We start from the raw sequence: 15,153 nt of genomic DNA on the forward strand, positions 1-15,153 counted from the left end.
TATCTCTAATCACACCGTTTCTTCATGATATTAATTTTGTTTGAGCCACGTAACATAATGATAATGCGTATTATGACAGTACAAATACTGTATGATTTTTAAATTAAAAAACGATAAATAAATAATTAGTTAATGAGTGATAGTATATAGAGGGAATAGATATGGGGGGAATGGTCGGAGGGAAGGAGTTATAGGGGGAGGAATCTTTTGGGGGAAATAGTAAAATATAGTAAATAGTACATTTGGGGAGAGTTGGATGGGGGAATAGTTGGAGATAGCCTAATCACTCTCACCCACGGTCACCCGAATTCTTTTAATTTTTAAACCCCCGCCATTGAGGAAGCAAAAAAAAAAAGCAAGCAAAACCCTTGGTCCCCTTCCCCGGCCACCACCGCGCGCCTCCGCGTTTCAGATCGGGAAGGGCGCCGCTCCCGCCGGAGAGCCAGCCAGCCCAGCGAACCGCCGCTCCCTCCCCTCCATTTCGAAATCCCGTTTTGGCGGCCTCCCCCGCCTCCTCCGCCATTCCGGTCCTCCTCGCTACTTAACCGCCTCGATCTGTTCCCCATTCCCCTCCCCTCCGGACCCAGCGCCGCCAAACCCTAGGAGCCCGTGCCGCCGCCGACGAGGAGGATGGCGGACAAGGAGAACGCGCCGGCGGCGGCGGCCGCGGGGCCCCGGCTCACCCGATCCGCCGCCAAGCGCGCGGCCGAGGCCGCCGCCGGCGCCCCCGCCAAGCGCAAGCGGGTGGCGCTCGGGGAGCTCCCGGCGCTCGCCGCCAACGCCGCCACCGTCCACCGCACCCCGCTGGCCCGCCCGGTCAAGCCCGCGAGGGGCGCCGCCAAGGCCGCCAGGCCCGGCAAGCCGGTCCCCAGACCCGCAGCCGCCCCCGCGGCTGCGGCCGACGCCGAAGCCGAGCGCTGCGGATCCTCCTCGCCGCGGCGCGCCGCGGGGGCCGCCGACCCCGACCGCGACTCCTCCGCGTCCAACTCCCCTCCGCGCGCGGCCGCCGCCGCGGACCCCGACCGCGACTCCTCCGCCTCCTCCTCCCCCCCGCCGCGCGCTGCCGGGGCGGGGGCTCTCGGCAACCCGCAGCTCTGCGGGTCCTACGCCTCCGACATCTACACCTACCACCGCGCTCTGGAGGTACGCTCCGCTCCGCTCCCCCCCTCCTCGTCCCCATCTCCTCCTTCTCGATCCGCCGGCATTTGGTTTCCCTTGACGTGACGGTGTGCTGCTCCGGATTTGTGGGGGTTGTTGCAGGTGGAGCCGCGGCGGCGGCCGAGATCCGACTACATCGAGGCCGTGCAGTCGGACGTCACGGCCAACATGCGGACCATCCTCGTCGACTGGCTCGTCGAGGTCGCCGAGGAGTACAAGCTCGTCGCCGACACGCTCTACCTCGCCATCTCCTACGTCGACCGCTTCCTCTCCGCCAACGCGCTCAGCCGTGACAAGCTGCAACTCCTTGGCGTCGCTGCCATGCTCATCGCCGCGTAAGTGCCCCGCCCCCACATTGCATCTTCTTGCTGCTCTGCTGTTTGGAGATTGGGGATTTGAGGATTGAGTTTGGTACTTTGGTTGGGGTGCTTGCAGGAAGTACGAAGAGATCAGCCCCCCTCATGCGGAGGACTTCTGCTACATCACTGACAATACCTACACTAAGCAGGAGCTTCTTAAGACAGAGAGTGAGATACTCAAGCTGCTCCAGTTTGAGTTGGGCAATCCTACAATTAAGACCTTCCTGAGGTTGTGCACTGACTGAATCAAATAGTTCATATTTTCTGCTATTGCTCGCTTTCCATCTGAACATATCAGCTAATGGATTGTCTGACACTGCGCTTCTCCTTTGTTTCGCTGATTTCAGGCGGTTCACAAGATCGGCCCATGAAGACAAAAAGGTTTCTGACCTTGCTAATTTATTGTATTCCAACTGCTTCCCATTTCAATGTGCATTGATGTCTGATGTTATTCTTGGCATACTTGTTGCAGCGCTCCATCTTATTAATGGAGTTCTTGGGAAGCTACCTTGCTGAGCTGAGTCTGCTGGACTATGGCTGTCTCCGGTTCTTGCCATCAGTAGTTGCTGCTTCAGTGATGTTTGTTGCTAGGCTGACCATTGATCCAGATGTCAATCCTTGGGTAAGGAACAAGATTGATCTTCTTGATGTCTGGTATATTATACAATGGATCTTTCTGTTTCTCAAGGTTCATTATCCTGCATTTTTGTGTAATTCTAGAACAAGAAGTTGCAGAAGGTGACAGGCTACAAGGTTTCTGAACTCAAGGATTGCATTGTAGCCATACATGACTTGCAGCTCAACAAGAAGTGTTCATCAGTGATGGCAATTCGGGACAAGTACAAGCAACACAAGGTATGCACATATTCTAAAGTCGTAATCTTCCTCATATCAATGTGAGTGTCATAATGGCAGTGTGAGTCTAATTCTGCAATTGTCTGGAACAGTTCAAATTTGTATCGACCCTGCTTCCTCCTGTTGTGATCCCTACTCCATACTTTGAAGACTTAGCGGAGTAGCTGGTCATGGACCCACACCACTGTAAGGCTAACAATCTGAGCTCTTCTTAAGCTCTTAGGGATAGGGGAGAACTACTACTATTGATGCGCTGCTTCTCAGTGAAGTAGATGCTGATTGCTGAAAGCCATTTATGTGCTCGTGGTTCTTTAGGAGTTGCTAGTAGTGAGACAAGGCATTCTTCTGTTTTGTGAATTGTATTTTTTGTATCATATCTTAGGACATGTTGCCTTGGTCTGTTGGCCACAAACTTGTAATGTTTGATATGTTGGCTCATTCCTTCTGAATCTCATTGATTTCAATAACAAATTCTGTTACATGTCACGTGAAATACCTGCTTTTATATGCTGGGAGCAGAACAAGAAATTGGCCTAAGTAGTAGTATGCAATAAGGTTATTCTGTACAATGTGGCAATACTATTATTGTTGAATAAAGACCCTAGAGGTCTGGTCATTATATTTGACAATTATTAGCACATGTACATAACCATTTGGTCAGAGATTCTGCTTGACCATGGTTAGAAATTTAATGGCAGTCCGCATCTCATTCTACGGAAATATTGGAAAATGAAGACTGGCAAATTGCCGATCAGTAGTGCTTGATATGTAGAAAAGATGCTGGTCTCGTCTCAGATGGATCATGGATGTTTGTTTACCCACCTGCAACACGACTATATGCAATGTCCATATTCATTGTTGTGATAATATTACTCTTCAAAAAAATTGTTGTGATAATATTGTGAGTATGTTGGTTTGCCCAAATGGACAAATGGCCAATCTGGACATGCATCTCAAGCAGCGTGTTGGCTTGATGCCTGAAATGTGAAATGTGTTCCCTGGGAACATAACAAGGCTGGCTCAACTGGCTGCGGACCTGTCTCAGTAAAGGTGCTGCCATAGTGCCATGAGATTTCAGTGATCTGTGATCTTGTACTGTCACTTATTCTTTGTGTATGAAGCTCCGGAACATGCTTGCCATTTACTCACAATAGCCAGTATGCAGCTCTTGCAAGATGCTTTGCTTGGTCTTTTCAGGCAATGAATTCAGCTTAGTTCTATTGCCCTTGGGCTGTAAATGGCGACATGGATTCAGAAGCCATATTTGTTCTGATACTTTGATCTTGAACTGTCACTTGTTCTGTTGTCCTTCTGTTGCCTTTCTAACTTAATGTTTTCCTGCTTATTTTGCAGTTTTTGCCCCTAGAGCTGTCCTGTATGTGTGTTGTTCTGTTTCTGAATTTTTTTTCATGATATAACAACAATAACATAGCCTTTTTTCCCAAGCAAGTTGGGGTAGGCTAGAGATGAAACCCGAAAGAAATAAGTTCAAGGTTCAGACACATTGATAGCTAGTCTCCAAGCGCTCCTATCCAAAGCTATATCTTTAGAGATATTCCAATCCTTAAGGTCTCTCTTAACCGACTCATCCCACGTCAGTTTAGGTCTACCTCTACCCCTCTTTACATTATCGACCCGCTCAAGAACCCCATTACGCACCGTCGCCTCAGGAGGCCTTCGTTGGACATGTCCAAACCATCTCAGTCGATGCTGGGTAAGTTTCTCCTCAATTGGTGCCACTCCGACCCTATCCCGAATAACTTCGTTCCGGACTCTATCCCTCCTTGTGTGCCCGCAAAACCACCGCAACATCCGTATCTCTGCTACACTCAGTTGCTGGACATGTTGCCTTTTTGTAGGCCAACATTCAGCACCGTATAGCATCGCCGGACGAATTGCTGTCCTATAGAATTTGTCTTTTAGCTTTTGTGGCACCCTCTTGTCACAAAGGATGCCAGAAGCTTGCCGCTATTTTAACCAGCCAGCTGAAATTCTATGCCTAACATCTCCATCAATGTCGCCATCCTTTTGTAGCACCGATCCTAAATACCGAAAAGTATCCTTCTGGACCACCACTTGTCCATCTAGACTAACGTCTCCCCCTCATGCCTAGTCGCGCTGAAATCGCACATCATATACTCGGTCTTGGTCCTACTAAGTCTGAACCATTTCGACTCTAACGTGCGTCTCCACAGCTCTAACTTCCTATTAACCCCTGCCCTACTCTCGTGAACTAGCACCACATCATCAGCAAAGAGCATACACCAAGGGATCTCACCTTGTATATCCCTTGTGACCTCATCCATAACTAAAACAAATAAATAAGGGCTCAATGCTGACCACTGGTGTAGGCCTATGTTAATAGGAAAGTCAGTGGTGCTGCCATCACATGTCCGAACAAACGTCGTCGCATCCTTGTACATATCCTTAATGAGGGTAATGTACTTAGTTGGGACTTTGTGCTTCTCCAAGGCCCACCATATGACATTTCTCGGTACTTTGTCATATGCCTTCTCAAGGTCAATAAAGAACATGTGCATATCCTTCCCTATATCACTCCATCAAGTTTCTGCACAATTATATACTCAGCCTTTTTTCCTCTCTTTTTTCGAGAGGATTGACACAACATGGAAGAAAACCGACGAGGATGTGATATGATAGACATGCTGTCAGTATGAAGTGCAGAATCCATGAGTTCTTCTCACTGGTGTCAATAGAACTAAATACAGTTTCCAGCTACAGAAATACTTCATAGCAGCAGCACATCGAATAATTCTAACATTTGAAACAACAATAGTATCTCCAAAACTCTGCATCACCATTACGGTTTCTCCTCTGATCAGATCTCCAAACTAGTTTATTCAGAAGATGAACTCGGATCGGATGAACTCGTGCACTGGTCAGAGTAGTTACACGGATCAGCCTATCAGAGGCTGAGATTCAAGTCAATCTTACTCTGTTCTGACGCTTGCTCATGCTCTGAATGTTGTGTTCTCAGTCTGAAGCTCCCCGGCCACGCCGAGCTCGGCGCCTCCTCGTAGGCGATCGTCCCCCAGGCCACGCCGTCCTCGAGGAACCTCGCCGCCGTCCTGATCGGCGCCGCCTTCTGGATCGCCGCCGAGGCCGGGTTGATCCTGAGGGAGTGCATGAGCGCGGCGTGCGCCTGCAGCGGCAGCCCCACGATCATCCGCTGCGCGTGGTAGGAGCGCTTGGCGGCGCTGCGCTCCCGCTTGTGCGCGTTCTGGTGGCCGCCCAGCGCCTGCGAGCTGAAGAACTTGCGCAGGCAGAAGTTGCAGGAGAACACCTTGTGCGGCGGCGTCGCGGACGGCTTGGCGGCGGCGGCGGCGGGCTTGGACCCGGGGGAGCTCGCCGGCGCTGTTGCCGGTTCAGGCGACTCGCTCGCGCCCAGCGTGAGGTTCAGCCATGTCGCGCCGTCGTCGTCCTGCTCGCTGGTAAGCTGCTGCTCTGGGCTCTCCTTGTTCACTGACGAAGCCTCGTCTCCTCGCTCCATCTGCTGCTGTCTTGCAAGCGTTTTCTTGGGCTGCTGCTCTAGGTCCGCAAGACTGCAACTTTGTTCTTGCTTTAGGTTGCAACTTATGGATGGTGCATCAGAGGCAGTTCGCAGTTTGCTTTATAAAGGAGGACGAGGTAGGAGGAGCATGGAATTTTTTTGGAGAGTAATAATTGAGGCTTGTGGAAGGCCTTTGTGAGGAATCTAGGGGTAAAGAACTTTGTCTGGAGTTAGTGGATATCTATCAAGTTGCTTATCTCCTCTTTCTTCCCTGTCTGGCCCATGCATATATACATCTTTTTCTCCACTTGCCATGGCGATTTTATTTCCTGATTCACACCATCTCACTTGGTGTGTGCAACCCTGCTGCTTTTCCAAAAGGAAATGGGATGACAGTACAATTCATGGCAAAGTTTCTCCCATTGGCAAGTATGCCTCATACAGGTGCCATTTGGCTACTCTGCAGGGGGTGTATGAAAGTGATTTGCCATTAAGAAAGTCATGAACCTTGTTGGGGGGTTTTGGGGTAGCGGTCTTATCAGGAATGCCGACAGTTTCAGACTCTAGAATGGCTATTAGGTTAGGCCAGAACAGGCAATCCTGCAACTGCAACCTTTGTCTTATGCGTTACTGTTGAGCATCGTGTGATGCACACTGTTGGAACAGTTTTACATAATCTTTTTCCTACCTTTTGAATTCCGATGACATAAAGCTTAGCTTTTCTGGAAACTAATTGCTTGCACTAAAAGCATGATGGTTAGGTCAGAACTCACAGTAATCCAGATCAACAGGTGACAACAGCAAAGACTACTGATCATTATTTTGAGATTGTGTTCTAAAAACAGGCATGCTTTCTGGATCTCCCCTATCAATATTATAATATTATGATCTGAATAAAGTGAGGGAACTTAACAACTAAAGCTGGAGCGGTGAGGGCAATAGTGTTGTTTTATGCCTGGTGTTATCCCTTTGGGATCCAATAATTGAGTTGTATACTGTAGATGCATTGTGGCCACATGCTGTTCTTTCTCCTAACTCTCATCAGGCATCAATTTCCCTTTTGCTTTAGTGGGAGAATGTTGTTGTCACAAGTGCATTGGAAGCTGACCACCTGTACTTTTTAGGTAGTCTTTCATGGAGAGATGAGATGGAAGCCGAGTTCTTGCCATCTTGCTCTCCTTTGTTCGCCGCAAGTGCGACGATGATGACGTCAGCTTCCGGATGCTTTGTTGGGACGGATAGGGCTTGCATTTGATACTGAGTCAACTTGATGAAGATAGAAAAGGAGAGGCACCTAGGGTTCCTCTTCTCCCACATACTTAACCATATCTGCAGGGGCAGTACCAACATGTGTCGTTTTCGGTCAGATATGCAGATCTAGGTGCATATTTTTCAAGCACAATTTCTCAGGGACCCAGTGGTATCTTGTTCTTTTGTTTGTCCACTCCTTAGCTTCTTTATTTATTTCATCATTACTTGGCTGAGGTGAGGTCCTTGTCTTTGCTCCTGATCATTGCTTTTTTTCTCTGGCCTGAACAGGAAACACATCGTTTGTTTGTTCACCCTGTTGCAAGTGCTGCGCTGATGTCAGTTCAGGTACCAAGTTGCCCTCAATCGTGTAACTTGCAGCATGATCTTAACTCCAGATGTTGTGTTCATTACTTCATTTGGCTTATTGTCTAGGACACTGACCTGAAAGTGAAGTGATTGCTAATCGGCGAAAAACCCAATCTCCTCTGATATTCCTGTCTTCAAAGAAAGGGCAACTGCCAAAAATTTCCAAACTGATTGGACACATGTTGGAAGCAAGTTCATGTGATAAATGAGCACAACTATTCCTAAAGGGAGCAGACGAGGAGGATTAGTCAAATCTCCTGTGCCGAAAGGCAGATAAACAAAAACTTCTTTTCTCTGGGAGTTTCTTCGAATACTGTTTGTCTGCCATTTCATGTGCTGGATTGCTGACTCATCAGACATTGCACCGGTGATTGCAGATGCATGTGGTCATATAAAAGTCTCCTCCCTCTGGATCATGTGAGGGACCGAAACTGGCGACCAGAGGGAGGTGAATGGGAGCTGATCAAAATTTCATCGAAATTCGAATCGTCGGCCTATGTCCCAAAATCACCGCAAGCCCTCCAACCCAGGTCAGCGAGAATAGCTATGGAACAGCTATCTCGAAGCAGAAGACCCAGGTTGCAGCGCGGAAGTAAAGCGAGTGAAACTTTACAAATTGCAGCACAACACACACAGACCGGTCTGACCGGTGTACTGAACCGGTCTGACCGGTCGGGCTGGGAATTTCAAACTGCAGACCGGTCAGACTGGTTTCACAGACCGGCCAGACCGGTCTCTCCCAGTCAGCCCGCCAACAAAGCTCCAAATGTCAAATCTCGAGCAAACGAAGTCCAAATCCAACGAAACTTGGAGGAAAGCCTCGTAACTACCCCGTGAACATATCTCCAAAGGATCTCACCCAAAAGATTCACGGATCGAGAGAAATCGAGGAAAGATCAAAGAGGATTGGGGTTTTCTCAAGAACACAAAATCGCCAATTCGTGAGAACTCTCGATTCCAGTAGGTTTAGCACACGGCTAGAAGGATTAGAATCGTCACAAAGAGTCCATCAAACCACGAATTCAAGGGTTGATCTCCTCCAAACAAGAAACACACCAAAAGAGGAGAATTAAACCCAAAACACAAGAGAGAAGGGGAGGACGAGATGCTCAGCACAAACACGTGAATCTCAAACAAATTTCATCCATTAATCACCGAGGAATTTACCTATACAAAGGCTAGAGCCATCCGCCCATCATCCACCCACTAGATTGAAGAGAATAGCTATAATCTAAACTCTTTTTGCGTTGGAGTCCTTGGCCCTAACCTAGAGCAGAGGCTGGGAGAAGAAAAAACTCAGAGAAAACAAAAGACTCAAGAGACTCCCCCAGCCACGGGTTGGTGGGGGTATTTATACCCGGCTGCTGCGGCCAGACCGGTCCAGGGGACCGGTCAGACCGGTCGGGTCAGCAGCACCCTGCTGTATAGCCTCGATCGATGGCGGAGCTTCTTTCTTCGACTCGAAGTCTTTGCTGCGATGCCGCTGCGTCGACGAAGATCCGGTCCGCGGTTTTGGAGGGTCCGCGAAACCCGGGTAGGTGGCCGGTTTTGAGAAAACCGCTAAAACCTCACGCGCGGGAAGATTCCCGCCTCCACGCCGTGGCCCTAGACGCCGTTCCCGCCTCGGCCTTCTGACGGCCCTAGACGCCGCCCGACGCCCGTCACCTCCTCGCCCGCAGCGAGGCCCTAGACGCCGTCGACGCCCGTCGCCTCCGCCAGTCCCGAGACCGACGCCCGTGCCTCCATGACTTGGCGTCTTCAACCGCCGTCCGCCTCCTTGGTTTTGTGGCTGAAACCAAGAAACCTGCCTTCCGTCGCCACTTGCGCCCTCGATCCAGGAGTGGACGCCACAGCTGCCGCCCGGTCCAAGCTCCGGTCCCGGCTGCCCTTCACCCCCGTCCACCGCACGGTCCATCGGCCACAGCACCTCCACGGCAGCTTCCCGTCGACACTCGACGCCCATGTACCTGCAATCCAAAGACCAAGCGCACGATCACACCGCACGGTTGACAATTCACTCATCACAAGCAGGATAGAGTACTCTCGTTCCTCAATCTCCCCCTTGATGAGTGCATTGTCAACACACCACCTGAAAGCAGAGAAGTGATAAAAAGAGAAGCAAGAAAGGGAAGAACTCAAGCAAGTGACACAAAGCTCAGAAAAGCAGAAACAGTCACTTACTCAAGCAGAGATCGATCCCCTAAGACAAGGGCAACGGCTCGACGCAATCGATCAAAAGCCAAAACATGACTCCTCAAAGACAGAGGTAACGCTCGACGCAGTCATGCAAGAAGCAGAGAGAAAACGAGAAAAACCAGGAGCCAAAACCAAAGCAGAAACTCCTTTCCCTCTCACAAGTGCAACTCTCCCAAAATGATGCACTATCAAAGCCCTGTGCACAACAAGTTTTTCAAAAATCAAACAAGTCTCCCTCTTGTTCGATCACTTTTCTCAAAATTCTCCCCCTTGTTGGCACATGCACACATCAAGCCTAAAAAGACCTAAAACTCCCCCTGAAGCTGAAACTCCCCCTGAACAGATGCTATGCAATGAATGCAATGCAGGAGGTGTAAGTGAAAGCATTCAGGGATACAATGATATGAGCAACATCTAGTCACAAGCATGTGTGCATCCATAAACAAGACCTGCATCTAGCTCAACAGGGTATAGCAAATCAGTCTAGAGCTAGGCAAGTTCAGTTTAGGAGAAATAAAAGCATCACCCATGATCTAGCACTAACAAATAGGGAATGAAAAGCAATGCTACTCATACTCATACATGTGAGCCAAATCAGCTAAAACAAGTTGCCAACATTTATTTTTCAATCAAATTTATAGCAAGCAATTCTTAGTGCCAGGGGTTGAAAGCTTGTCATGCTTAACTTAGCAACAAGGCCGAGCCTATGCCAAAAGACAATCAGAAGCTTAAAGCACTCGTTTCAGTCATGCACAGCCTTGCCCGGGTTCTCACAAGTGCAAAGTGAGCCGTCCCGAAAGCTCGATCAGTGCGACAAGCAATCCCACCTGGATCTTTTCAATTCATTTCAAGAACAGTTCAAGCAATTTTATCAGATTTAAATCATTTCAAGTATGAATTGCTGAACGAAAAGCCACACTAGCATGAATAAGATAGCAAAGCATATCAACACGCCCTAACATGCTAGTAGCCAAGACAGGGTGATCATGTTTTCAGTTTTTCAAATCAAAATAGCTTAACTCAGATGATGTCATATACACAGTGGAGCAAGCTATACATGATCAAATTTATCAACTCACACTAGCATGTACTAGAAGATCATAGCAGTGTATACAAGAATGCTAGTGCAAGTGAGACAATGCAAAATGCAAACATGTACAATGCATATGCACAATGCAACTATCAAATCTAGAAAACCAAGAGAAGCAAAACAAAGACCTACCAAGCTAACCAAAACAAAAGTCAGCGATCAAAAGGGGTAACAAACCCCAAGCTCCCCTCGCAAGCGAGCAAAGGTGTCCTGCTCTAGTGGTTTGGTGAGGATATCTGCGGTTTGCCTCTCTGAAGGGACATGGATCAAGTCTATGTGTCCTCTCTCATGGTTATCTCGCAGGAAATGGAATCGGATATCTATGTGTTTGGTTCTGAAGTGTAGGACAGGGTTCTTTGCAATGTTAATAGCGGCCATGTTGTCTACAAAGATGGGAACCCTACCGAAACTCAAGCCATAATCCTGCAAGGTTTGCTTCATCCAAAGTATCTGGGAGCAGCAGCTAGCAGCGGCAATATACTCAGCTTCTGTGGAAGAAAGCGCTACACTAGCCTGCTTGCGAGAGGACCAAGACACCAAAGATGTACCGAGAAATTGACAAGTGCCGGATGTCGACTTGCGATCCAACCGACACCCACCAAAATCGGCATCAGAAAAGCCCACCAAAACCAAAGAAGAATCCGCAGAATACCTAAGACCAAATTCAGGGGTGAATTTCAGATACTTGAAGATGCGTTTCACCACCTGCCTGTGGGAGGTGCGCGGCGAAGCCTGATACCGCGCGCAGAGGCAGACGCCGAATTGGATGTCCGGTCGCGTCGCCGTTAGGTACAGGAGAGAGCCGATCATGCTCCTATACTCCTTCTGGTCCACCGCCTCGCCGTCCAAGTCCTCATCAAGCGCCGTAGATGTGCTGATCGGAGTTGGCTGAGGAGACAAGTCACTCATGTCGAACTTCCGCAGCAAGTCTCTAGTGTACTTGGCTTGATGGACAAAAGTGCCCTGAGGAATTTGCTTGATCTGCAGCCCGAGGAAGAACTGCAACTCACCCATCATGCTCATCTCGAACTCCCTGGACACCTGCTCAGAAAACTTGGAGACAAGAGCGTGAGAAGAGCCACCAAAGATAATATCATCCACGTATATTTGAACTAAAAGAAAATCAGTGCCTGATCGCATGAGGAACAAAGTTTTATCAACACATCCCATTTTGAAGCCCTGAGCCAGCAAAAAGGTTTTCAATCTATCATACCAAGCTCTAGGTGCCTGTTTCAAACCGTAAAGAGCTTTCTGAAGTTTATAAACACGGTTTGGAAACTTGGGATTTTCGAAACCGGGGGGTTGCTTCACATAAACTTCTTCTTCAATAAAACCATTCAAGAAGGTAGATTTAACATCCATTTGTAAAACCTTAAAACCCTTGGAAGCAGCAAATGCAAGAAAGATTCGAATAGCTTCCAATCGAGTAACATGTGCAAAAGTTTTCTCAAAATCAATACCCTCTTTTTGGCAAAACCCCTGGGCAACAAGACGAGCCTTGTTCCGAACAACCAAACCATCCTCACCCTGCTTGTTTTTGAAAACCCACTTCGTTCCGATGGGATTACAAGCAGGTGGAGGCTCGACTAAAACCCAAACTTGGTTTCTTTCAAAATTTTGAAGTTCCTCATGCATGGCATTGACCCAATTAAAATCAGAAAGAGCGTGTCCAATATCTTTGGGCTCAAAAGAAGCAACAAACGCTGAATGAGCAAAGCCAGCGATACTTGTTACCTTGGACCTGGTGACTCGCTCGTTGAGATCACCTAGCATCTGTTGAGGTGGATGGCGACACTAAATGTGTCGCGGTGCTTCCGATGTCGAAGTCGCCTCCTCCTCAACCAAAACTGGTGTCTCCTCAGGTGCAGCTGGTGAAGCCTGAGTCACTTCCTCGAACTGCCCCCGGGAAGTAGACGTAGTCGGGTCGGGTCCGTCGTCATCATCCGAGCTCGTGGCAGAGATAGCTGGGTCCACAGCACGCGTGGTAGCCTCAGCGTCGCCATCTGCAGCTTCTTCCTCCTCATCTTCAAAGATGGAGGTGCCGAGCTCATCATCTCCTGCAACTTCAAAGACAGAAGAATTGCACGGTGCAGCCTCATCGAAAGTGACTCCACAAGTCTCTCTGACGATGTTAGTATCAATAATCAGCACACGGTACGCTCTAGAGTGAGAAGCATAACCGAGAAAAATACCGTCAGACGAGCGAGACTCAAACTTATCAAGATTTCCATCTTTCAGCACAAAGCACCGGCAACCGAAAACTCTGAGACGATCAACACGGGGCTGGCGTCCAAACTGCAACTCATAAGAAGTCCTGTGCATGAAAGCACGCAAGAAAATGCGGTTGGACACGTAACAAGCGGTGTTAACCGCCTCAGCCCAGTATTTGCTAGGAGTCCTATGCTCATCGAGCATCGTCCTCGCCATCTCAACCAGTGTCCGATTCTTCCGCTCTACAACTCCATTCTGCTGTGGAGTGTAGGGAGAAGAATACTGGTATTCGAGCCCTTGATCACTGCAAAAGGCGTCAAAACGAGCGTTTTTGAATTCTGTGCCATTATCACTGCGAATCGCTCGCATGGCTTGGGGTAGCTCATTTTTCAACCTCAAGATCAAGTCTCGAACAAACTCAAAAGCCTCATCCTTTGTTCTCATGAAAAAGACCCAAGAATAGCGAGAAAAATCGTCCACGATCACAAGAATGTACCACTTCCCACCAACAGACATCACCCGAGACGGACCGACAGTGTCCATGTGTAGCAACTCTCCAGGGTGAGAGGTCATCACCTGATTAACAGGCGGATGTGAAGTGGCAATCATCTTTCCGTGGCGACACGGATGGCAAATAATGTGCTTTTCAAACTTCAATTTGGGCAATCCTCGGATCAGGCCAAGTGAGCTCAGTCTCGACAACAAGTCAAAGCTCAAATGTCTAAGTCTCCTATGCCACTTCCACAAATCAGAAGAAGGACCAGCCCACAAGCAACGAGAAGGGCCAAGAGGAGTTCTAGAGAAGTCAACCAAGAAAACCCGATCGCGAGGTGTAATCTGACAAACCAAATCTCCTCTAGAATCCAAAACACGCGAGCAGCCCTCCTTGAAGCGAACCTCAAACCCCTCATCAAGAAGTTGCGAAACAGAGAGCAAATTAAAGCCAAGATTCGAAACCAAAGCAACTTCTCTCAGGGTAAAGCGATCAGAAACTCGAACAGTGCCAAGTCCACGTACCTTTCCTCTTCCATTATCCCCGAACACAATGTACTCCTTTGAGCGCATTGGGGTGAGGCTGGAGAACCATTTGTCATTTTCGGTCATGTGGCGCGAACAACCGGAGTCCATGATCCACCTGTTCTCCAAGCCTCCGACCTGCACATCAGTAGTGAGACAAAGGGTGAGCAAATGTCTCAACCCTGGGGTTAGTAAAGTGAGAAGCAAACCAGTGTCGAGCCATTTGCTCTACAGAAGGGTTAGCAAAACCAGACAAAGCGTATCCCCTGTCCCGTCTACCGCGTGACTGACGAACACCACCGCGAGGAAAGCGTGGAGCCTCAAAACCTCCTCCAAAGCCTCGGTCCCGTGGTCCATAGCCGTACTGAAAACGACCAGGAGCACGACCGGCAAAGCGACCACCTGCTAGAGCACGGTAACCACCACCGTCTCCCTGACCTCCACCTACACGGCGCGCCCTAGCATCTCGTCTATCACCACGCTGAGAAGGATCATGCACCCGAGCAGAGTACATGTCCGTGTTCCGTCTCTCTTGCTCTCTCCTCACAGCCCGCTTCCTCCTGAAGCAAAACTCCTCCAGGTGACCTTCCCTGTCACAGAACTCATAGTGGTACCTCACCTCACGCTTGGGAGGTGGAGGCCTAGCCTGCGGACGGGGAGGAGGAGCCCTCTTCTTCTGGGCAACCTGAGCTATGGCAGCAGGGAGCGTGTCAAGGGGGTTCCTCAGCACATTGGGCTTTGGAACCCAAACCTGCTTCTGTGGAGGTGCTTTCGGTGGTTCTTTAAGCACACCATCCGCGGGGTCAACAAGCGAAGGATGCGTGCTAGTGCTAGCAGTGTTTCCAGAAGCCTTGCCAATCTTACCATACAACCTGTCAAAGTCTGACTTCGTGTATGTGTAACCGACCCCAAATCCATCACCACGCTTGAACTGCTTAATCATCATGCCCAACTGCGGCTCACTGCTAGAAACCCAACTCAGAATCGCCCTAAGGTATGTGTTCTCATTCTCCAAGTTGGCTTTCTCTACCGCAAGACTATCTAAATCAGCAATCAAACCAGGGCAAACAGAGCAGTCAATAGGAGTGCTAGACTCTACGACCTTAGTCTTTCCAAAAGACTTGATCTAAGCTCCGACC

The 15,153-nt window shown here is 49.0% G+C and overlaps 2 protein-coding genes across 2 annotated transcripts; one reads left to right on the forward strand and one right to left on the reverse strand.

Annotated features, from left to right (window-relative positions):
* The first annotated feature begins 344 nt into the window (after positions 1 to 344).
* On the forward strand, positions 345 to 2,867 carry LOC120666695 (cyclin-A3-1-like). The gene is made up of 7 exons (XM_039946608.1): positions 345 to 1,143; positions 1,261 to 1,493; positions 1,594 to 1,746; positions 1,865 to 1,898; positions 1,990 to 2,139; positions 2,238 to 2,372; positions 2,465 to 2,867. Exons 1-7 carry the CDS (start codon positions 631 to 633, stop codon positions 2,534 to 2,536), a joined length of 1,290 nt encoding a protein of 429 aa, XP_039802542.1. The 5' UTR covers positions 345 to 630; the 3' UTR covers positions 2,537 to 2,867.
* A 2,160-nt stretch (positions 2,868 to 5,027) lies between these two features.
* LOC120666697 (zinc finger protein 7-like) lies at positions 5,028 to 6,242 on the reverse strand. The gene has a single exon (XM_039946611.1). The coding sequence runs from the start codon at positions 5,881 to 5,883 to the stop codon at positions 5,299 to 5,301; it is 585 nt and encodes a 194-aa protein (XP_039802545.1). The 5' UTR covers positions 5,884 to 6,242; the 3' UTR covers positions 5,028 to 5,298.
* Positions 6,243 to 15,153: the final 8,911 nt, after the last annotated feature.

This window comes from Panicum virgatum, chromosome 3N, assembly GCF_016808335.1.
Source record: "Panicum virgatum strain AP13 chromosome 3N, P.virgatum_v5, whole genome shotgun sequence".
NCBI lineage: Eukaryota > Viridiplantae > Streptophyta > Magnoliopsida > Poales > Poaceae > Panicum > Panicum virgatum.

Bases quoted from the DNA above. Each gene is read 5' to 3' on its own strand.
- LOC120666695 (XM_039946608.1), top strand. From the start codon at position 631: ATGGCGGACAAGGAGAACGCGCCGGCGGCGGCGGCCGCGGGGCCCCGG. The intron at 1,747-1,864 runs GTTGTGCACTGA...CGCTGATTTCAG, and splicing joins ACAATTAAGACCTTCCTGAG to GCGGTTCACAAGATCGGCCC. The intron at 2,373-2,464 runs GTATGCACATAT...TGTCTGGAACAG, and splicing joins ACAAGTACAAGCAACACAAG to TTCAAATTTGTATCGACCCT.
- LOC120666697 (XM_039946611.1), bottom strand. From the start codon at position 5,883: ATGGAGCGAGGAGACGAGGCTTCGTCAGTGAACAAGGAGAGCCCAGAG.